General features: G+C 34.8%; 1 protein-coding gene and 1 long non-coding RNA gene across 2 annotated transcripts; both read left to right on the top strand.

Annotated features, from left to right (window-relative positions):
• The first annotated feature begins 3658 nt into the window (after positions 1-3658).
• LOC132044103 (protein NOI4-like) lies at positions 3659-8395 on the top strand. The gene is made up of 3 exons (XM_059434592.1): positions 3659-3853; positions 6748-6930; positions 8152-8395. The coding sequence occupies exons 1-3, from the start codon at positions 3848-3850 to the stop codon at positions 8194-8196; spliced, it is 234 nt and encodes a 77-aa protein (XP_059290575.1). The 5' UTR covers positions 3659-3847; the 3' UTR covers positions 8197-8395.
• An 11677-nt stretch (positions 8396-20072) lies between these two features.
• LOC132044104 (uncharacterized) lies at positions 20073-20748 on the top strand. The gene is made up of 2 exons (XR_009412031.1): positions 20073-20255; positions 20346-20748. It is a non-coding gene; the product is annotated as an uncharacterized LOC132044104 (long non-coding RNA).
• Positions 20749-21556: the final 808 nt, after the last annotated feature.

Genomic DNA, 21556 nt, shown 5'->3' with positions numbered 1-21556 from the left:
CTTTCATATAGTCATGATTATTCAATTCACAAGGCATAGTTTCTAAGCAAATAGATTTAGCTTTGAATTTATGTCACGACCCAAAATTTTGAAGTGGCCATGACGGCATCTACCCTAACCCATAGCCAAACCTAAATAAAAGTCAAAGTCTTTCAACAATCATAAAAGCGGAAATAACATAAGAACAACCCATAAGTCAATAATAAGGTCTCATATTTACTGAATGTGACTTGACTTCTGCATTACGGGATGACTTCACCAGCTGATTTGGATTAGCTCTACAACAACATGATGTTGCACTAGCTCTACTTAAACTAAAGAGCAAACATTGGAGGAGACTGAAGTAGGAAATTGTAGTTGCTGGTCTGGAAGCCTTAGGCATCATTTGTTTTCATTAAGATTAAGACGTCTGAATCTGAATGTACATCTGAATGATTAAGATGTTGTCTCTAGGTCTGAACACTGAATGATTAAGACTGTTTGTTTTTCAAAATCTGAATATGCATAACGTATTTATTTAAACATAATAAATATGCAATTCAAATTAAAAAGTAACAAAATAGTAGAAAATAAATACAAATTTAATTAAAAAAATATTATTCAATTAAAAAAATGAAACATTTATGCTCACTAGTAATGGTGGAGATGTTTTGTAGTCATGGTGGGTGGTGAGTAGGGGTAGAGGGGTGAGTGGGTGGTGGGCAAAGTGGGGTGAGGGGTGGGAGGTAGTGGGGGTGGGGTTGGTGGTGGGAGATGGGGGGTCGTAGGGGGTAGGGAGTGGGGGTAGTGTGGGGTAGGGGTTAATAGTGGGGGTAGTGTGGGGTAGGGGTTAATAGAGTGGGGAGTGGGTGGGTGGTGTGGCGTAGGGGTTGGTGGTGGGGAGTGAGGGTGGGCGGTGTGGGGTGGGATTGGGGTTGGTGGTGGGGTGGGGGTGGTGGGAAGAGGGGGGTTGGAGTGGTGGGTGGGTGGGTGGTGGGGTGGGGTTGGAGTGGAGAGCGAGTGGGGTGGGGTTGAGGTGGAGGGTTGGGGTTGGGGTTGGAGCTGGTGATAAAAATGTTCCATACAAAAAAAAAAAACCTCTTAATGATGTTAAGACTTGGTTCAAGATCTTAATGATTAAGACATATTCAGACACAATAAGTGCTTAAATCTTAATGCAAACAAATGCATTTAATGGCTTAAGGTCTGAACCATTCAAATTCAGAGCTCCAATAAGTGCAAACAAATGAGGCCTTAATCTACCACCCCTAGATAGATAGAAACTGGAAGATGTATAGAGATTACAATGTGAATAGGGATACCATTATATACCAAATACAATTAGAAATTAGGGAAAAGATAGATATGGTTAGAACATTAAAGAGAGCTAGGAAATACAATTTTTCATTGACAGAATTTGTAACTAGTGTTCTTATCTGAGGCCTCATAGTTGCGATAGCATTCCTGGAAGGAAGCCAAGGAATGATGTGCTCTATGGTAATATTTCACAGTGTTACCAACAAAAAAAAAAAATCAAACAATATTATAATAGAATAGTTAAACTAAATAAAAATAGAGATAAATAATATTAAATATTATTACTGACTCTAAAATTTATTGAAATTAATATTAGAAGTAGGCAAAAAATAGGCAAACTATTTTAATAAATTATTCAGAACTAAGCACCACGAAATAGATTGAAGGAAAAAGGAGAGCCAAAATCGGATGTCAACGCTGGTAATTAAACTTTATATAATATAAAATTGGCATTGTATAAAAATCGTCGTCTAATATAGTCGAAGTAATCTCTTAACATTCAAAATAAACTTTTGCTCAAGTCTTTACAACTAAGAGCACTTGCCCAGAATTTTAAATGGGGGACAAAATTGCCTCATTTCGAATAGTGCAAGGGCAAAATTGTTTCCCTTATTTTGGAGCAACCATTAATAGGAAGGGTATTGTTGAGTTATTTGGCTAGTTGGAGGGTACATATTAGGATAGAAGGTTAGTAGGTAGTAGCACATTATCTCGCTTATCCTTCCATACTAGTAGTCATAGTATTTCTCCTCTAGTTTCTTGTCTGTCGATCCATGTTACGATTTGTTGTTTCTCGCACCTCGATTAGCGTATTATTTAGTTGTAGTTACTATTCCTTTTTTTTCCTTTTTCAGAAAGCATTTTTCCATGATTTCTTTTCTTCTGTTATTTCCTTTTTTTTGTCCTGCTTTGAAATGCTTTTTCTTGAGCCGACAGTCTATAAGAAACAACCTCTCTATCTTCCAAAGTAGGGGTAAGATTTGCATACACTCTACTCTCTCTAGACCCCACTTGTGGGATTACACTAGACACATTATTGCTTAGTGTTCAGGGACACGTGAAGCGAAAAAAAATGATAAGGCCTTGCTTCACTGTTAACATATAATTGTTTTGGTGAACCGCAAAACAGAACAAAGCAAAACGACAAAACTGAGCAGATAAAATAAAAAAGAAGAAGAAAACCAGCGCCGAAAACAGAGGAAAGAAAGGAGTAGACAAAAAAAGGAGAAGAAGAAAAAAGAGCCCTAGCACTAGCAGTGCTAGAAGCCCAGAAAGAAGAAGAAGAAAAATTACCTAAGAAGAAGAACTAGAAACCCTAGCGGAGAAGCAGAGCAGAAGTCGAACAAACCTGAGTCTCGTGAAATAAGAGTTTTCTAAAGTCGGGGCTCATTTTGTTTTCCTTAAAACGACCTTTTGAAACTTAAAAATCATAAAGCGTCGCTTCACCTGCTCCTCACATCACAACGCTTCAGCTTTTGAAGCGGTCGCTTGTTTTCACTTCCATTGCTTTAGGCCTTCAAAGTGCCCCACCCTCGAATCATCGCATAAGCGGTGAAGCATCTATTTTCCTGGACATTGTTGTAGTGTTGGCTAGTTGAAGGCATTTATCAAAAACGTAACGGCGAGGACATTTTTGCGCCAAAAACATAAAAGAGTTAGAATTGACCTATTTAAAATAGTTCAAGTTATTTTTACCACTTTTCCCTTTGAGAAAAAGTCCACTTTCCCTTTTCATTTTATTCATGCTCTTTAGGGAAAAGAACGTCGCTGCCCCCTGAAAACAAAATAGTTATTCGCCCATATCCCTTTTACTTTCATGCGCCTAAAACTATTTATCCGAAATGCCCCCAAAATTATGATACCAACATGATATATAAATATACTAAGATGGTATTATGTCCATATATATAGACACACACACATTTATGTTATCGTGGAGGGGCTAGCATTGACGAGACACACCCATCGATCTCCCGATACCATCGCGGTACATAAATATACTGATAGTACCATGGAGAACTAAGAGACGGACTGGAGGACTGTTTCAGTTCTTCTCTTAATCCTCCATGATACCATCATGATATATAAATATATTGCGATGTTATCATGCCGAAAGAGTTTTGGGCGAGGGTTACTCCGGTAAATATTGTCGGCCGGTTAGGGTAGAAGCAAAATTACTTTACGAGGGAGCATGGGCGGATAAATATTTTACATTTTAGGGGCATTTTGTGTTGTTTTCCCTATTCTTGATTATAAAACAATGAAATTTCAAAATTGATTGTAGGCCCAAGAAATGGTAACCAGAACAGTGGGCCCACTTTAAAGCCAACTATACATCTCTCTCTCTCAATCTCCTTGGCTCTTCCTTTGCTTTTCTCTCTCAAAACATAAATTATTTCATTTGCAGAGAGACAAGAGAGAAAAAGAAGACAAAATTCTTTCCTCTTTTTCCAAAAAAAGAAATCCAACAAATTTCAGGAAACAAAGGTTGTTAGAAGGGATTTTGTATGTGTGTTTTCTCTCTCTCTCTTTGTCCAAAACCTTAAAACTCATGGCGGTATGATTCTCAAACACTTTATCTATATCTACCTTATTATATATGCTTATATATATGTGAATTATTCATGTTTTATTTTTTCATATTGCAAAATTAAAGAGAGAGAGAGAGAAAAAGAGAGAAAGAGAGATAGAGAAGAAGGATTCTTGGTTTTCTTTTTCCGGTTACAATTTATTGTTTAGAAATACGAGAGTTAATTCATCTAATTGCTGTTTGGGAAATTATATTTATATGTTTTAAGCTATGTAAAATGTTTTAAACCCATGATGTTATTATTCTCAACTTCTTTTTCTCTATATTAACATGAATATATGCTTATGTATGTGAAATCTTGATGTTGTATTGTTCTTATTTTATTTTATGGTAAAATTGCCCCTTTTGAGCTTTGATTGTTTGCTAGTGATATTGTTTTTCACCATAAAAAGAAATATTATTTGTTCACCATAAATTGTTAATATTGCCTGTTCTTTTTTGGTCTCTATGGAAACTAGGAAGTAATGGGGGAGAAAAAAGGGAAAAAGGGAAAAGAATTATGGGGCTTTTTCTGGTTTAGAAATTATTATTATTATTATTATTATTATAACTATACAAGTGTCAATGCATTTACTTTAATTTTTTCCAAAGTAAAAGTTCATATATTTAAGAACTCAACTCTTTGTAGTTTGATTCTCTAACTCTGGATTAGTCGGGCTAGGAGGTTTCAATGGTTATACTACAGAGAACTCCTTGCAGTTTCAATGTTTTCAATGGTTTGATTCTCTCTATATCAACATGAATATATGTTTGTGTATGTGAGTCTTCCTCAGAGGCGAAGCCAGGATTTTTAGTCTAATGGTTTGGGATCATAGTTTCTTTTAGCTACTCGCTTCTGGATTAGATTATTTGTATATATTAAATGAATCTTTACATAAAAATTCAGAGTTTGAGCCAAATAACTGGGTTCTGCCGAACCCGTAGCTTGAATGCTCGTCTTCCGTTTGATTGATGTTATTCTAAGGTAAAAGTAGCCTTTTTGAGCTGAGTCATACTTCACACTGTGAAGTGTTGATTATTTGCTCTGTTTTTCGGGGTCTCTGTTGATAGGAAGAACAAGAGAAGGCTTGCGGTTTTTCTTTTTCATTTACATATTACTCATTAGTAGTTTGATTGTGGTCTTTAAGGTAAAAGTAGCATTCTTTGAGTTTTTTTATTAGCTAATCATTGCGTCTTCACCAATAATTCTTGATTACTTTTAACGAGAAGGCTTCTCGATTTTTTTCTCCTTCAAACTATCACTTCCTCTGTCCAAAATGTTTAAGGGTTTTTTGCACGAGGCTAGGGTTGGATTTGCTGTAATTGTTTTGAAACACTATGTACATACTTAGAACTTACATGAAAATGTTAAAAATCATTGTTTGCTATAAGAAAAGATTAGTTGAAAAAATAGTTGCCAGTAAGAAATTTTTGAGTCCCAAATAATAATAGTGTCATGTAAATGGGACAGTCTGTGTATTGTATCTTTCCAAGACAAAGACATTTATGAAATTTTAGGTTTATGTGTAGTTTCTTTTCAAGTTTGTTCTAATTATTTTATGTTTTATGCTTCATGGGAAGCAAGGTAGTCAATTTTAAAAGGTGAAATATTTGAAGCCATTAATGAAGTTTTCTTTTGGGTTTTTGCGAGGAGGAGATGATGTTTCCATGTTAATTTTGTTAACACATATATAGGTATAGATAGTAATTACTGCTTTGTTCTTGATCTTTGCCTGTGTGGAGCTTGTATTGCTGCAATACATGTATGTAATTTTACCAAAAAATGAATACAATTTCAATTTAAGACCCTACAGGAGTTTTGTAAGTCGCAAGATTGAAATAGAATAACTTCTACTTCTACTTCTCTTCTGAGTTATTATAGTAGAAGTTGAATATAGAAGCTATCTGTCCATGTAATTATTCCTAATTAAGAGAAGTTGAGCTGGAAAATATGGTAAAACCTCCTCATTGGAAAGTCCAAATGAAACCGGAACTTCTTTTACTGATCTACTTCCTTTGGTGATCCGGTAGACGGGAGCTTCTACTTCTTACCTAAAATCCGTCACTTTCCTTGCCTCATAATTAATTTCCTTTTTCTGCCAGTAACGATAGGCTGTCCATTTTGGATATGGCTTTTAAATTAAGTATTCAGATATCCATGTAGTACTAGACTGTTCTAGCATTCAAGCCATTCTAAAGTCTATCTTACTGAGTGATAAGATATTAACAGTAATAAGTATTCAGCATTTTAAATTCTAGCATTTAGGAAATGAAAATAAGTAGACTTGGAGTTTGGATTTTGCTGCGGAAACATGACAGGAAGCTTAAGCTTAAGAGAGAAAAGCTCTTTTCATGCTGTTGTATGAATCCCCAAATATTGCATCACATTTCAGTTCCGCGTTGTTTTCCCAAGGTTGGGGGGAAGCAAATAAGGAGAAGTAACTGTTTGCTGGTTAAGAAAAATATATTTTCAAGTTTTTGGTGCTTGCTGTCACATATTAGCAAGGCATTTTTGAGTACTAAATATTCTTGAAAAATTGTTTTTCCCTAAATAGACTTCTGATATGATTGTTTAAATCGACTACTTATTAACTGACAAATTAATTTTGAGTTCCAGATTTCCTGCATAGAACAGTCCCTCATTGCATCCGTAGTTTTTAGAAGACTGACCTATAAATTTTTAATTTGCATCTCTTCACTTAATTTAGTGCTAAACTATTATCATTCTTCTGTTATCCATTTCTTCTTGATATTTAGGAATTCTACTTAGCAAGAGATATTTATACCGTTACGGATGTTTTTTGATCAGTAAAATGTTTTGCAACCTTTTTTCATTTTAATATAAAGTTGCAGCTCTGATAGTTAGCTTTTAACCTCTACAGGACAAAGGCCGCCCACTTCCAAAATTTGGAGAGTGGGATGTCAATGACCCTGCTTCTGCTGAGGGTTTCACAGTCATCTTTAACAAAGCTCGAAACGAGAAGAGAAGCGGTGGCAATGCAAACTCACCACCAAAAGGTGACCCTGCATATAAGCATGGAGCAACTCTTGGAAAGCCTCAATCAGTAAGTTGTGGGCCTCGTCTATAAGTCTTTGGCTAACATGCATTTCTTAAGTGATTTTTTCGTGCCTCAATTTTGTTGGTTGAGAAAAATGTTCCACAAAGTTTACAAATATTAATATGTCCGCTATTAGATTATCATTTGAAAACATGATGTTTTAAATCTTATGTCCTAACTGGCTCATGAAATATCATATCATTTTCCCTGTAAAGTATGTGCATAAAGCACCATTGTTTGTCATTTTTGAAACAATAATGATAAACATTTGTTTGGGTTCTTTGCATTTTGAACTGCTAATGCGTGCACTATTTTTTATTATTTGCATTCTATCCTTTGTTCTTAACGATATGCCTCATAAGGTGTGTGTCGTTTTTCAAATTTGCATCACTGTCTTTTTTCTTTTTGGTTTTGCGATTTCCTTCTCAATGTATCATTTTTTATTTGCACTCTATTCTTGCAAAATCATAAAATAAATCATTCATGAAGGGGCAGGACAGGAATAATATTTTTCAAGGCCAGCAGAGCAACTCTAGGCCAAATTGCTCGAGTACTTGCTGCCTTTAAGAGTTTGTCTCTTGTGTTGTTTTTGCTAACTATTTCTTTTTTCAACCGACCTATTATATCATTTTTGTCAATTACGTATATGCTCTTTTTTCAACCGACCTATTATATTATTTAAACTTAAGATACACAACATGCATATAGCATAGATACTTGGTGCACACATACAGAGAAATTCACACATATAAGAACTTGCTCGAGAAATTTCTCATGAGTGTGCAAACAGGAAACCTTTTCCTTGTCCCTTCGATTGTGCATAATCCCAACTTAGCATTTAACAAATTATCCAAGAACTGATTGTGTTCATTAATTCTTTTACATAGGAGGTTCACTTTATATTTATATGCTTTTAGTCATGCGAGAAACTGTTATTAAGGCAAAGAAGAGTTGGTTTTGTATTGATATCTTTCCTTAACACGAGTTGGTTTTGTATTGATATCTTTCCTTAACACAGTTTACCTTAAACGGAGTTTTTCCATTTGATAATTAGATTCATAAATTCCATATTGTTAAAATATCCCACATCGGTTGTTTAATGGATGAGTGGACTCCTTATATGGCTTGGACAATCCTCCTCCCTTTGAGTTAGCTTTTGAGGTTGAGTTAGGCGCAAGATCCATTCTTTACACATATATTAACCATGTGTATGCAATTTCTTTTCAGAAAAAATGGTTTTGCTGTATGCAGTCGGCTGCTGCAGAATCATGATCTCTCATTGCTCTTATCCGCCGCATTGGAGAGTGTTTGATCTGAAATGTTATGTCACAAATGTTCCCCAAGTCCGGAGCTGTAGTCAAGCCTGGAATTTGTTCTATAGTGTTTTAGAATTTAATTTACTCAAAATTCGGGCTTTCGCCATGGAAAGATACTTTGCTATCTATTTATTTATTTTTTGATCTTGATCTTATTATTGTTGCCTTAAGTCTGTTAGATTGCTATTTCCAACTTGAATGTCTACGCCAATAGCCAAAGTTTATTCAAGATAACAAGTTTGATTTTGGCAGCACCAATGAGGGAACATATAATAAGGGTTTGGACCAAATTTGGTTGGAGTTGGAAAAGAGTATGTAAGTAAAGTATTATTTCTTTTGAAATACCAAATAAGCTTTTCAATATTTCATTAGCATTTCAAATAGGGAAAATGACGTAGGGTACCTATTTAAGACTCTTTATTACAAAATATATAGATAGTTTTTCTTATTTACAAAACATAACGATATTTTACGAAACATGATGGATTTTCATATATTTTTCTTTTTTAATTTTTTTTTCAGAAAATATATATTTTTTTTAAAATGAAAATTGTTTTTTTAAAAAAAAAAATATTTTCAACTTTTTTAAAAAATATTTTTTTAAAAAATACATAAAAATTTCAGCGTAATATTTAAGCGCGATCGAGATATACACATTTCATATGTTTTCATGCACAAAATTTGAGCGAACTTTTTAAGCATTGAGCAAGATATACACATTTCATAACTAAGGACTGAGCGTGATCACTTTCCCGAATCAGAATAACATATCTCGCACCCAACCCACAACACGCCATAGATCAACCATTCACATAAGAATTTAGGGATGGATGTTCATCTTCCGAGGACGATCAAGATAAGAGGGTCCAGATACCAATTGGAATCGACTAGATACCAATTTGAATAAGGTCGCACGAGCTAGATACCAATTTGAATAAGGTCGCACGAGAGAATGAAAGAATTCGAAGTTTCCTAAATGTCTTATAGCCTCTCGCAGATAAGTACGGAGCTCATCGTACCGATCCACAAGACTCTACTAGACACGTTCTTGTATTATTGACCGGGTAACCTAGGGCTCTGATACCAACTTGTCACGACTCATTTTACTAGGCCGTGCAGGCACCTATCATTCCCGCCGCGATAAGCGAACTCTTACCCCAACATAACCAATTCAAGTAAAGGCGAAAGAAATAAATATAGAATAAGTTTCAAATCATCCACATAAGATAAAGAGCGGAAATACTAAATACAACCCCAAAGATCTGGTCTAGTCATGCAAGAGCACTAACTAAATACTACAAGTCTGGAAGATGATAAAGTCTCATAATACAACTGTCTCGGAATAAGAGTAAGACAATTAAGTAAAGGAAAGAACATCCGGGCAACGCAGTACACTCGTGCTCACCATGGAATAACTCTACAACCGCCTCGCCATCGGTAGCGAGGGAAAAAGTGGAATCATCTAATACTCGCATCCATAAAAGATTGCGGCAAGCGTAGGTCGACAAAACAACAAGATCTTGGTAGGTATCATTGGCCGACTAAGTATAGCTAACATAATTCAGACAATAAAGTAGGATAGGCAGATAAATCAACAAGTATAAGTCAACACAACCAGAACCAAGTATCCTTCATCACCTAGGTTGAATCATCTAAACCCAAGTGTACCAAGTCTCAATATATATACAATCCGAAAATCAAATAACAGAAGAACAACAATGAATCATCACAATATAAGCCAAGATGCAATGCAATGCAATGCGATAATATATGAATGCAATGTAATGTCATGCAAATGCTATGACACATGTACTCCGGACGGAAATATCGGCGTCTCAGTAGCACAACCCAAGGTAACTCGCGAAGTCTAAGTGCCACTCGTCCCGGATCTTTTCCCAACAGACAGACGAGACCCCGGATCTTTGCCCACGGGGGGTTCTCACCGGTACCACCCTGGGGGACCCGCGGAGTCCATGCACTCACTCAACCTATGATTCTGGAATGAACTTCAGATATCGGACTCTCACGTCACTCAAGTAAAAAGAGTTTTCATCAAGTATCAATTCACTCAATCCACAATTCCGGGACGATCAGATATTGAACTCTCACGTCACTCAAGTAAAAACCGAGCCCAACTCATCACAGTGTTTCATCAAGTATTATCAAGGTATCAACATTGTATCATGAATGGATGAGAATGCGTGCAATGCATGTGTCAACATTAATAATCTGATCAATATCACAAGTACCAACATGGGTATACCAATAATATAATCCATGTCACAAATACCAACATGGGTACGCCAATAACATATCAAAGTCACAAGTACTAACATGGGTACGCCAACAATATCAGTGAAGACTACACAAAGTCATATAGAACTCTATCCTTGGATCGACATCAAGCCGTAAGATACTACAATATCACAATCAAGATGGAAAACATATTCCAATATCTACTAACAACATATGGCATCAAGCCAACACAATAGAACAATCTAGTCACAACACAACGGGGTGGTTAGCCCCAATCACGCAACAGGGCCCAACCTATGACAATATCCAACCCAAATTCACACCCGAAGATTTACATGCTCTCTCCAACAATATAATCTAAATATATGCTTCGCTATACAAAGTCTCACCAAGGGTAAGCCATAATCTACCTGGATGGCTGAACAATGAATGCACCAACAATCACTGTTTAGCCTTGCCCTTCCGCTGAGCCTCAAGATCAAGAAAGTATATTCATATTCGAAATCTAGATTAGAAATCATGAAAATTGATACCTATATTACTATCATTCAAATTAGATAAAGAACCAACCCTATAACTGGGGAAACGGGGCCCAGAAGGGCAAAACGAGAAATTCGGGGGTAAATTATACAATTAAACACTAAGCGATCAAAACCCATCAACTAATTGCTAAATTAACTCAATGATTCATCCAATTTCAAAATCCAAGCAAAACCTCCAATTTTGGGTATAAACCCTAACTCTTAAATTCAAGAATTCAACACTAATAATGGAAGGTATATAATTATCAACCTTAGATACATCATAATCTAGCATAAACCCAATATATTTCATCATTTAAAGCAACTTAGGAAGTCTAACCAATTTTATGAAATTCTCAAGAAAGACTCATTAACCTTCTTCATGAAAAATCCCAATTTCCTACTTTAGAAATCATGGATTAAAGCTTAAACCAAGGGAATGAATCAAAGAAACTACTTAGATTATGGTTTAGACCTTACCCCATGGAAGAAACTTGAAGAACATCCTTGAATTCTCCCAAACCCAAACGTTCAAGATGAGAAAAACTCCAACAATATTAATAGCCAAAAACGCCCATCTGTTCTGCCTCGTTTCTTGTGCCAAACGATCCCGAAACTCGCTTTTGATGCCTCCAATGGATTCCTTGTGAAATTCCAGTCAATTTAGGCTTTTGAATCACTCTATTTGACCTTATAATGAAGGAGATATGGAAGTTTCAATATTTGGAATAGTGTAGATTTTTAAGAGTCCGTTGCGTTTTGCACCCTTAATGTGAACTCTATTTTGTAATTTGCACCCTATTCTATTGTTTTTAATGATTTAAACCCTAATCTATTTATTTCTTTGCGAAACAATAAAATCACCCTTTTTATAAAGTTTTCATGAGGGCAAAATAGGAATATAAATAATATATCATTTTTTCATATATATATATATATATATATATATATATATATATATATATATATATATATATATATTTTTTTTTTTTTTTATGTAATAGGCCTGCCAAATGAATTGAAACTCTTAGACGCCATCAATCTGTCCTTATATCGTGAGTGAAATTAAGTTAAGTTCTTCAGTAAACATCATCAAAGAACGCACCTAAAACATGCATCTAACCTAGAAATGGAATTAGTTAAGAACTGTCCATTAATCTTTCGATATATGTATGAGAAAATTAATTAAATTTTAGAAAAGATAACACTAATGTTTTTAGTGAACGATTCAAACGTAATATAAAACTAATTAAAATTCTTTAGAGTCTTCTAGTAGAATACACGAGATTCATACTCTTTACTGGTGTTAACTATCCCAGAAAAATTAGCAATGAAATAAAAGAGAAGAAATTGGTTTTAGCTAGTTAGATTTAAATTTTATTAAACTTTCCAGTATTTTCTTCGTAGGCTTTGTCACCGTTATCTTGCGTAGAAGAAACCTTGACTTCCAAATTCTTATAGGACACAACTTTCAATTCTTCAGGTTGAACTAAAAATGGAGAAAATGATAATATAGCAGGATTCAATTCTCTAGATCCAATTACCACAATCGGTCCTAGTTTAACTTATCAATCTTGACTCAACTTATCAATATTGAACTAATTCGTTAATGTAGTAGTAAAATATGAACGACTGCTTTCTTCGATGATGTTTACTTTGGAGAACTTAACTTAATTTCACTCATGATGTAAGGGTATATTGATGGCGAGAGGAGTTTCAATACATTTGGCCTTTTACACTTAAAAATATATATTTAAGAACAATTGATATATTATTTATATTCCTTGCCCTCATGGAAACTTTATAAAAAGAATGGTTTTATTATTTTGCAAAGAAATTAAGAGATTGGGGTTTAAATCATAAAAAATAATACGATAGAGTGAAAATTACAAAATAGAGTACACATTAAGGGTACAAAACGCCACGGACTCAATTTTTAAATACGAATTCACTGGCATTTTCGTAATTAATCTGAAAAATCTGACAACCTAATTCTTAGTAAAATGACCATAAATCCCTCACACGATGTCGAAACTTGGTGATTTCAGTTGATATGGTTCCAAAATTACGATACGGATATAATGGTTCAATTGAAACACGAATCAAAGGCCGTTTGCTCAATATGGTACCCTTTATGCTCAAAGCGACGTCGAAACCGAAAACAATCACCATACAACCCAAACTTATCCAAAACTCATTGGAATCTAACCAAACTTTGTGGACATGTCCAAAATCATTATACAAACTTATTGGAACTTCCAAAACATCCACACGGGATCATCTTGACTCGATGTTGACCGTGGTCAACTCCAATTCTAACTTAACCAGTTTCTTAACTAATGACCAACATCACACCCGAACCCTTCGGGAACCAAACCAATGATACCACTACGTCATAAATCACCCCCCAGACCTAATGGAACTATCGAAATTCGATTACGGGCACGTTTATCCAAAAGTCAACTTCGAGTCAAACGATTTCTGCTTTATGGCCAAATTTCTACAAATCATTCCAAAACCCAAAACGATGCCTAGAGAACTGTGCCACCAGTCCCCGCAGGTCAAAATAGTACTAACAACGCTCGGGGGCGAGTCAATGGGGCAAAAACGGTAAAAACGCAATAACGACCAAACGCGTCGTTACATACACTCAAATACATGTGAATACACCTAAAAACCAGCTACGAAATGTAAAAAAACAAAACATAGCTACGGGTTGTTAACAGCTCTAATTATATAGTGATTTCTTTAAGTTTTCCTAAAAAGAAATACAAGTTTACCCGCTTTAGGAACAACTTCAAACGTGCGCGAGTGAAGTTGAAAATTTAGTCTGACTTCAAAAAATTTGTTTGAAGTGTGGTCTTGTGAAGGCCAAGCATCAGACATTTTCGCCTTAAATTTGGTGTGGCTTGTCAAGGCCAGCTTCAAATATCTTTAATGGAGTGTAGGCTCACGAAAGGCCAAACATCAGACAATTTTGTTTGAAGTTTGGTATGACTTGTAAAGGCCAACTTTAGACATCTTTTACTAAAGTTGTGGACTTGACAAGACCAAACTTCGAATAATTTTTTACTAAAATTTGGCCTGGTCAAGCCTAATTTCAATCATTTTTTTTTACTGAAATTATGCCCTTGACAAGGACAACCTTTAGAAGTTTTTGCATGAAGCACCACCATCCTTCCACACGGGTGGCTCAAGGGTGAGGCTAGTAAAATCTTTGCTTTAGGCCCCCTAGCTTTTGAGGCCCCAAAAAAATTTACCGATAAATTTTATGGTTTAAGTTTCTGTTAGATAATATTGAAGATTGTAAAAAGACGTATAAAATATATATAACAAAAGAAAGAAAAAATACTATTTACTTCTTAAGAGAAATATTTTAAAACTTTGCAATAAATTACTCAAATCTTCATATTATTAAATAAAGTTTTTACAACAACATCCTAGGTAATGTCTTTAAAACACATGGCTAATATCTTATTGACTTGAATTGATCTTCACTATTATAAATACAATGTTACTATATGAAGTAAAAGACAACCAGTATGAAAAAATAAAAAAGGCAACACAATAATTTTTGTACATATGTATATATTTAATACCTGATATTTAAATTTAGCTTTGGGCCACTAATTTTGTTGAGACGCTCTTGTCCTTCCACCACCCATCAGTACTGAGTTAAATTGTTTTGACATTAATCAGGAAAAACTAAAGTTCAATATCTGTTATCGGCACCAAGAAAATATAATAAATGAATCAGTAAAAACTGCTAAGAAATCTTCGATTAATGAAGCAATTTAATACTCTTCCAAGCCAATACATACATTGTCTGTAACCCAACTACCAAACAATTCACTACTCTTCCAAGCTGATTTATAAATGCTTCACTAGACATGAGTTTGTCATATGATCGTTCAATATCTCATTACAAAGTTGTTAAAGTTGGCCTGTGTATTGAGATATAATCTTTGGAGACAAAGAAGTGGAGGCAAACTCGAGCCAAGTTTCCAAAACCATATCAAACTCCTAGTAACGGTGTTTTCTTCAATGAAGAAATCTTTTGGACATTAAGGTGGGAAAATCGATTTTGCTATTGGTAAGAAATTTCTTCACTCTCATTCAATGCCAAAAAAGGACGTAGAATACTACTATGGGCGTGTCGCATTTATATCTGGTTGGCTCTTCCGCCACTGAGTCTCTTCAAGTTGACATCTTTGAATTGGGAAATGATCGCTCATCTTGGAGCCCAAAATATCGCATTGATCTAAATGACGTTGCAGGTGTTCAACAAATGGTTTATATTATTAGAGATATGTTTTCTCTTAACTCAATGTGCTTTCTGCTATGGTAAGAGAAGGGAATAATCAGGAACCATATTTGGCCATCTGCGTAAAACGCTACCTTGTATTAATTAGCTTTAAAGATAATCGTTGCATTAAGCTATGCAAGTTGCCGGTATATTCTTCTCAGCGATCAATCAACTATATAAAGGAACCTTTTCATATAATTGGGAATCCATTCTGGATAGGAATTATGTGTCCGACACCTTTGTTCAAAATCAATTCGAATTCAACACTTCCGGGCTTGCTATCTTTGTTTTACGTCTTCTTTCAATTTTCATCTTCTACTGAAGCAGCAATAATAACTTTGAGTCAAATTAATCTTCATATGTTGGCTGTCATATCTTTATCTTCTTGAAGGTAAACATAGAAGGTTGAAACTCAGGGCCTGAGGGGAATGAAATCAATCTTTTTTTTTCAAAATTTCGAAGTTCAAGTAACACTAATCATCTAATAAGATGCAAAATCATTATCAGGAAGGAATCTAAAAGGAAATGGTGAATGTTATTGTAACACTCCGTAAATCTAGGTTAGGTGTGAATGTATAAGAATGAGTATCAATGTGATATTTTAGCCATACGAATCCTTTCAGGATGAATTCGGGTGAAAGATAGTCGTTTTGAAGTCAAATCAAATAGTGAAGTTCATAAGAGCTCTTAAATGTATCCAAGTCTGAGAGATTTCTCACTTATGCCTAGTTTTCGGGTAGTTATATTAGAAATGTGAGACAAGTCAAAACATGAAAGTTGTAGGTCTTTGAAATACCTTTCAACCATATAAGGTGGAGCTACAACGGAGCTGCGTATAAAAAGTTATGCCCATTTTACTGAGCGAGGTTTGTTGTCGCGTCGCAAGGGTGCCGCAAGCAGAACCTGTCTCTGAACGAAAATTGGTCATGTGTGGCACCCCTGTAAAGTAGGGATGGCGCAGGTGGTCTGGCCCATGATGGGCCCACGACGCAAGGGTGGCGTGAGGCCCCGTTTTTCTTGTTCCGAACCCTATAAGTTTAAAACTTAATTTTAACTTATCCCCACTTCATTTTGGCTGAATTTTTTAGAGAAAACAAACCTATGGCTTCCCCAAAACATCTAAGGTAAGTTCTTGATCAATTCCCGTCATTACTACATCAATCTAACATCAAATTGACCCTAGTTCATCTCTCCAAACCCTAGATTTTTGAAAACTCAATAGAAGAGAAAATGGGACGTGTAGAACTTCGTCTAAAAGGTATGTACTTTGGTTTTTTTGATATTATTGATGACTTTTAGGCTAGTATAGACTATACTACGCAATTAGAATCTATGAATGATTCATATGAGGTTCAAGAACAAGTGTTAAGGCTTAGAAAAAGCCCTAGTTTCCAAAATTGAAGGAAACCCGTAAAAACGATTAACGTTCTAATCTTTTTCATATAAACCTGTTGTAGAGTGATTGTTGAACCTTGGGAATTTAGGTTGGTCGCATTTTAGCGGGATTAGAGGTATTTTTCTTTTTCGAGCATACTTTTCAAACGTTTTAAGTGGTTCTTTGGGGGTTGTGTGCGTGAGGGACAGCCCGCATTAAATTCTTGTGTGTGTTATATATTATATATATGTATATATGATTTTCCCTTATCAACGGATGATTGAAATTGAAATATAAAGCTTTGATCTTTGAACGTGAATTACCCTATAAGGGATGCCTAAACATGATTTCGGAAAGCTTGGATATTTCATGTGTTTTGCTCTATGAACGGATTGTGCTGGAATTTGAAACTCATTTAATGACTTGAATTTGGTTTCTAAACCCACTAATGATTTGAGGTACCCCTACTAACGGGATGATGAACATAATACATAATGAGTGATTCGGCTTCTATGCTATGATTGTGATTAAGCTATTTTGCCATGATTTATATTGTTTGTGTTTGGCCTAGTTACTCGAGAGGAAAGGTAGTCACTATAGATCCTAGTGTGGTTTGCCTAGCCATTCGGGAGAAAGAGTGTCAATCAAGGGTTCATAACCCTGATGTGGTTTTGCCTAGCTATTCGGGAGGAAGGATAATCGAGGGTGACCAACCCCAATGTGGTGCTTCTATGTGAGTTTAGGGAATCTTAAGTTCGTTTTATTGACTTGGCCTGTCTTGGCATGATTTTGATTGTTCGGCGGTGAGTTGATGATGATCTTGAGTTCATAAATGGAAGACATAAGTTTGATAAAAAGGCATAATGGATTGAAGGTGGTTTATTTCTCTTTTAATGGTTTCTACTAATGACCTGTTTTATCTCTGGATTTTGAACTGCTTTAGTTACACTGTTTACTGCATTATATTTTATTATTTTACATTAACTATTGTCCCCAAACACTCTTTGTGTACCAGTACCCAGGCATACCATTGTTGTTTTTGATGACGTGTTAGATAACGTCGAGGAGCAAGTTCCTGATATGCGTGCAGACTAGGAGATTTTGCTACTTTCAGTCTTCTGGTGAGCCCACACCTTGTTCGTGGGGCACCCTCTATCTTTATTATTGCTTTTATTTTTCGGGCTACATCCTGAAGTTAGATTTTTTTTTTTTTTTTATCTTATTAGAGTCTCCATGGATAGTTGTTGATTTTGTGGGTAGTCGTGAAGTCATTGCTTGACTCATTAGGTGTTGCTACATTTGATAACAACCTATTTATTATAGACGTCCGCTGATTTTATTTCATAAAATTGTGATCATGATCTTTACTAACTTGTTTAATTAAATGATGAAAAACATCTAGAAAGGGACTTGATGTTTAATTATTTATAAGGTGTTCCGGTGTTGTTCATAGCATCAGATGCCTGTTACGTCCAGGGCCGGGTTTGGGGCGTAACAATTATCCGATAAGGCTGCAGTAAGTAGATCGAGAGTTCGTTCCGCTAGCGACACCTTTCCTACAAATGTATGATACAAAATTTGAAATACTTGCAGTATTAACAACATTCATCGATCTTATAATTTTAAGAATGATGTGTCTGACTAGTATATACGGTCTCATTTCCTCTGCCACACATGAATTTATGCATAAGCCCCTCTCTACCTGATACCTTAACATAAGTAAAATCACAAACAGAAAAGCTTGTTACAGCAGATAAAATATTAGCTGTGATCAACCCCGTTATTCTAGTAAAACAAATATGGATATCGCCGGGTAATGAGTTTGTAAATTGGTATGCAATAGTTAGAGACAAGCGACTAGCGAGGGTGTGAAATTGTTACAACTTACAAGGTTTGAGACCATGTCATCTGCGCTTTGATTCTGTAACATCACATCCTCTCCTCGAAAGTCTTGCCAACAACAACTGCCTTGGCTGATATATGAGTGTAGTTGCCCTTCTTCATTGGTATCAATGACGCAAAGTTTATCAAGTTCGAAACTACGTGTAAGACCACTCAAAATTGTGTACCTTCAATTCTACCGACTCAAATGGGGAAGCAAAGCTGCGGAGTAGCAAACATTATGAGGCAACTGAGCTATGAAGTGCAATTGGTGGCACTACTAAAAAAAACTCTTATTTTCGACCTAAAAAATTCGACCTCAATTGAGGTCGATAAAATTTCGACATGAGGTCGAAATCTCGAGAATTTTTTGTTTTGTTATTTTTTTTAGGATTTCGACCTCATGAGGTTGTTTAATTAATGGGAAAATATAGGTTGAAATTATTTTTAGTACAAATAATAAATGAAAAAAATTATTTTATACATAATATAATTATAAAACATAAAAAATTTAATATTTTCGACCTCATGAGGTCAAAAATTTTAGTTAAAAACAGTCATATTATACATAACATGACTTAATATTTTCGACCTCATGTGGTCGAAAATATTAAATCAAATGGACCGGAATCGTGACCTCCTTTCTCTCTCTAACTCTCACCCCAAATATTAATCTGACCACCACACCACCGCCGCCCAGCCTGCACCACCGCCTTACTCCCAGTCCACACCATAGCGACTCCCCAATATCGCCGCAGTCCAGCTTCTAAAGGTCAACTTTTTTACTTTTTTTTTTTAATCTCATTTTATCATTATTAGTTGCATACATTGTATAATTGTATTTTAATTAGTAGATTTGTTAACTTTATTTGTTGTTCAATATTTATTTTTAAGGTTTAGGATGTTAAATTTATTTTAGGGTTTTGTATTGAAATTGAATGTAATTGAATGTAGTTGTTGTATTGAAATTAAAATTCCAATTATTCTTGGTGAAATTATTGTTTTCTTCAACTTTTTGAGATACCCATTTGGTTTTGGAGTGGATTGTTTTTATTGTAAAAGTGTCGTTGGAGCTTCCCATTTAACATGATTTGTTGGATTGACTGATTTGGAACCATTTTAAGTTTATTTTTTTGTAACTAAAGAAATTCTCAAGATGTAAAGTTAGTTGGATTGATTTATGTGGAACCTTTGTCATTGTTACAGTTTTCCATTTACACTTAAAACCATTTAGGACCTACCTGTTAGTAGGGCTGTTCACAGTTTTGGTTAAAACCAAAACGATTAAAAAAACCTACATTTGGTTTGGTTTGTTTGATTTAGTTTTAAATTTTAAAAACCGATTATATTTGGTTTGGTTATGGTTCTATTAAAAAATAACCGAATAAATAACCGAACCGAACCGAACCGATAAATTATATACATAAATTTTATAATTGTTTATAAGTATAATATTAGTTTTTCATAAATAATTATAAACATTTTATACCTTTTAATCATTAATTTGATTTTTGATCTACTTATTTCACATGATTGTTTAAGGCCCATGTTGTTAAGAATATGTCCAAGCCCATGTCTTTAAGTCTTTTAACTCTTTTAAGTGTTAAGTGTAAACCTACTAACAGAAGCTCACGTTAGAGTCTAATGTCTTTAACTTAAATTTTTAGCTTTTCTTTGTCAGCCATTTGATTTTAGGTTGTTTTTTCTTCTTTTTTCGAATTTATGGGTCCTAAACTTCTAATACTTTTCTTATGAAAAGGACAGAGGTTGTATATTTGGAGATTATAGAAGATACTTCAGTAACATCAGCATTTGCTGCAACTCAAGCACATGGTAATGCCCTAATACTTCTTCCGTGGGTAATCCTCCTAAAAAGCAGAAAAGAATAACTCCTTGTAATTGAGACCCTAGCCTTGGGGATAATGGTAGAAAAACATATAAAGTTTGGATCATTACACAAAGTTTTTTTAATAAAATGGGAGAATTGAGGGCAAAAATGAAAGTACTGCCTCAAAGTTTGTGATCATTACACAAAGTTTTTTTATTTCATATATTTTCATTTTAATTTTAGGTAGTCTTTATGTTTAATTATTATGTATGTTTGTAACAACAACTAAAAACTCCTATGCTCTACTTTATTTCCATGTATGTGTATTAAGACGACAAAAATGGTGCAGCCACTACTAAGTTAGTTTTTAGATCTATATGTAATAGTTTAGCAACTTTGGGTAACTTGAGTACTACACTATCACTAATAGTGAAAGTGTTTCTATGATATATGTTCCACCTTAAATTATAACTAAAAGTTATCGTTTGAACAAAAAAAAAAGACATGTCTTTTTCAACTTTTTAATGTTTTACTGATAAGTCTCATGGCTGCTAGTCATAAATCGAAAAATCGAACCAAACCGAACCAAACCGACAATAACCAAACCGGTGGTTATTATTTTATTTGGTTTGGTTATGGTTTTAGACATTTAAAAACCGACTAAATTGGTTTGGTTATGGTTTTAATCAATAACCGACCCAAACCGAACCATGAGCACCCCTACCTGTTAGTTTGATTCAAGATTGTATTCCCTTTTCTTTGTTGGGATGCTAATGTGATGCAATGTCATGCTTAAATATATTTTGTGTTATTTGTGTAGATGGAATCTCATAGTTGAATGTGAGATAGAACTAATACTGGTCGATTTGGGTTGAGGGACGAATTTGTAGCCGGTGTCTATGCTTTTGTTGACTACGCAAAGACACTTGAGGATTTTACAGTTCATGGTGTGGTTCGGTATCCTTGTGCTAAATGTGAACATATGAATTACAAGAAACCAAACATTGTTAGGCTTCATCTATTTGACAAAGGTTTTAAAAGTGCTTAAACAGTGTGGACTAGTCATGGTGAAACGGATAGCAGTTTTGGTGGATTTAATAACTTTCGTTGTTGGTGAAAGTAGTAGGGGCGTAGAACCTAATGTCCATA

This window comes from Lycium ferocissimum, unplaced genomic scaffold, assembly GCF_029784015.1.
Source record: "Lycium ferocissimum isolate CSIRO_LF1 unplaced genomic scaffold, AGI_CSIRO_Lferr_CH_V1 ctg3559, whole genome shotgun sequence".
Lineage (NCBI taxonomy): Eukaryota > Viridiplantae > Streptophyta > Magnoliopsida > Solanales > Solanaceae > Lycium > Lycium ferocissimum.
The sequence above is the reverse complement of the archived record's forward strand: the minus strand, read 5'-3'. Positions and strand labels throughout refer to the sequence as shown.

Coding starts and splice junctions, on each gene's coding strand:
- LOC132044103 (XM_059434592.1), top strand. Junction 6,931..8,151: donor CTCTTGGAAAGCCTCAATCA/GTAAGTTGTGGG, acceptor ATTTCTTTTCAG/AAAAAATGGTTTTGCTGTAT.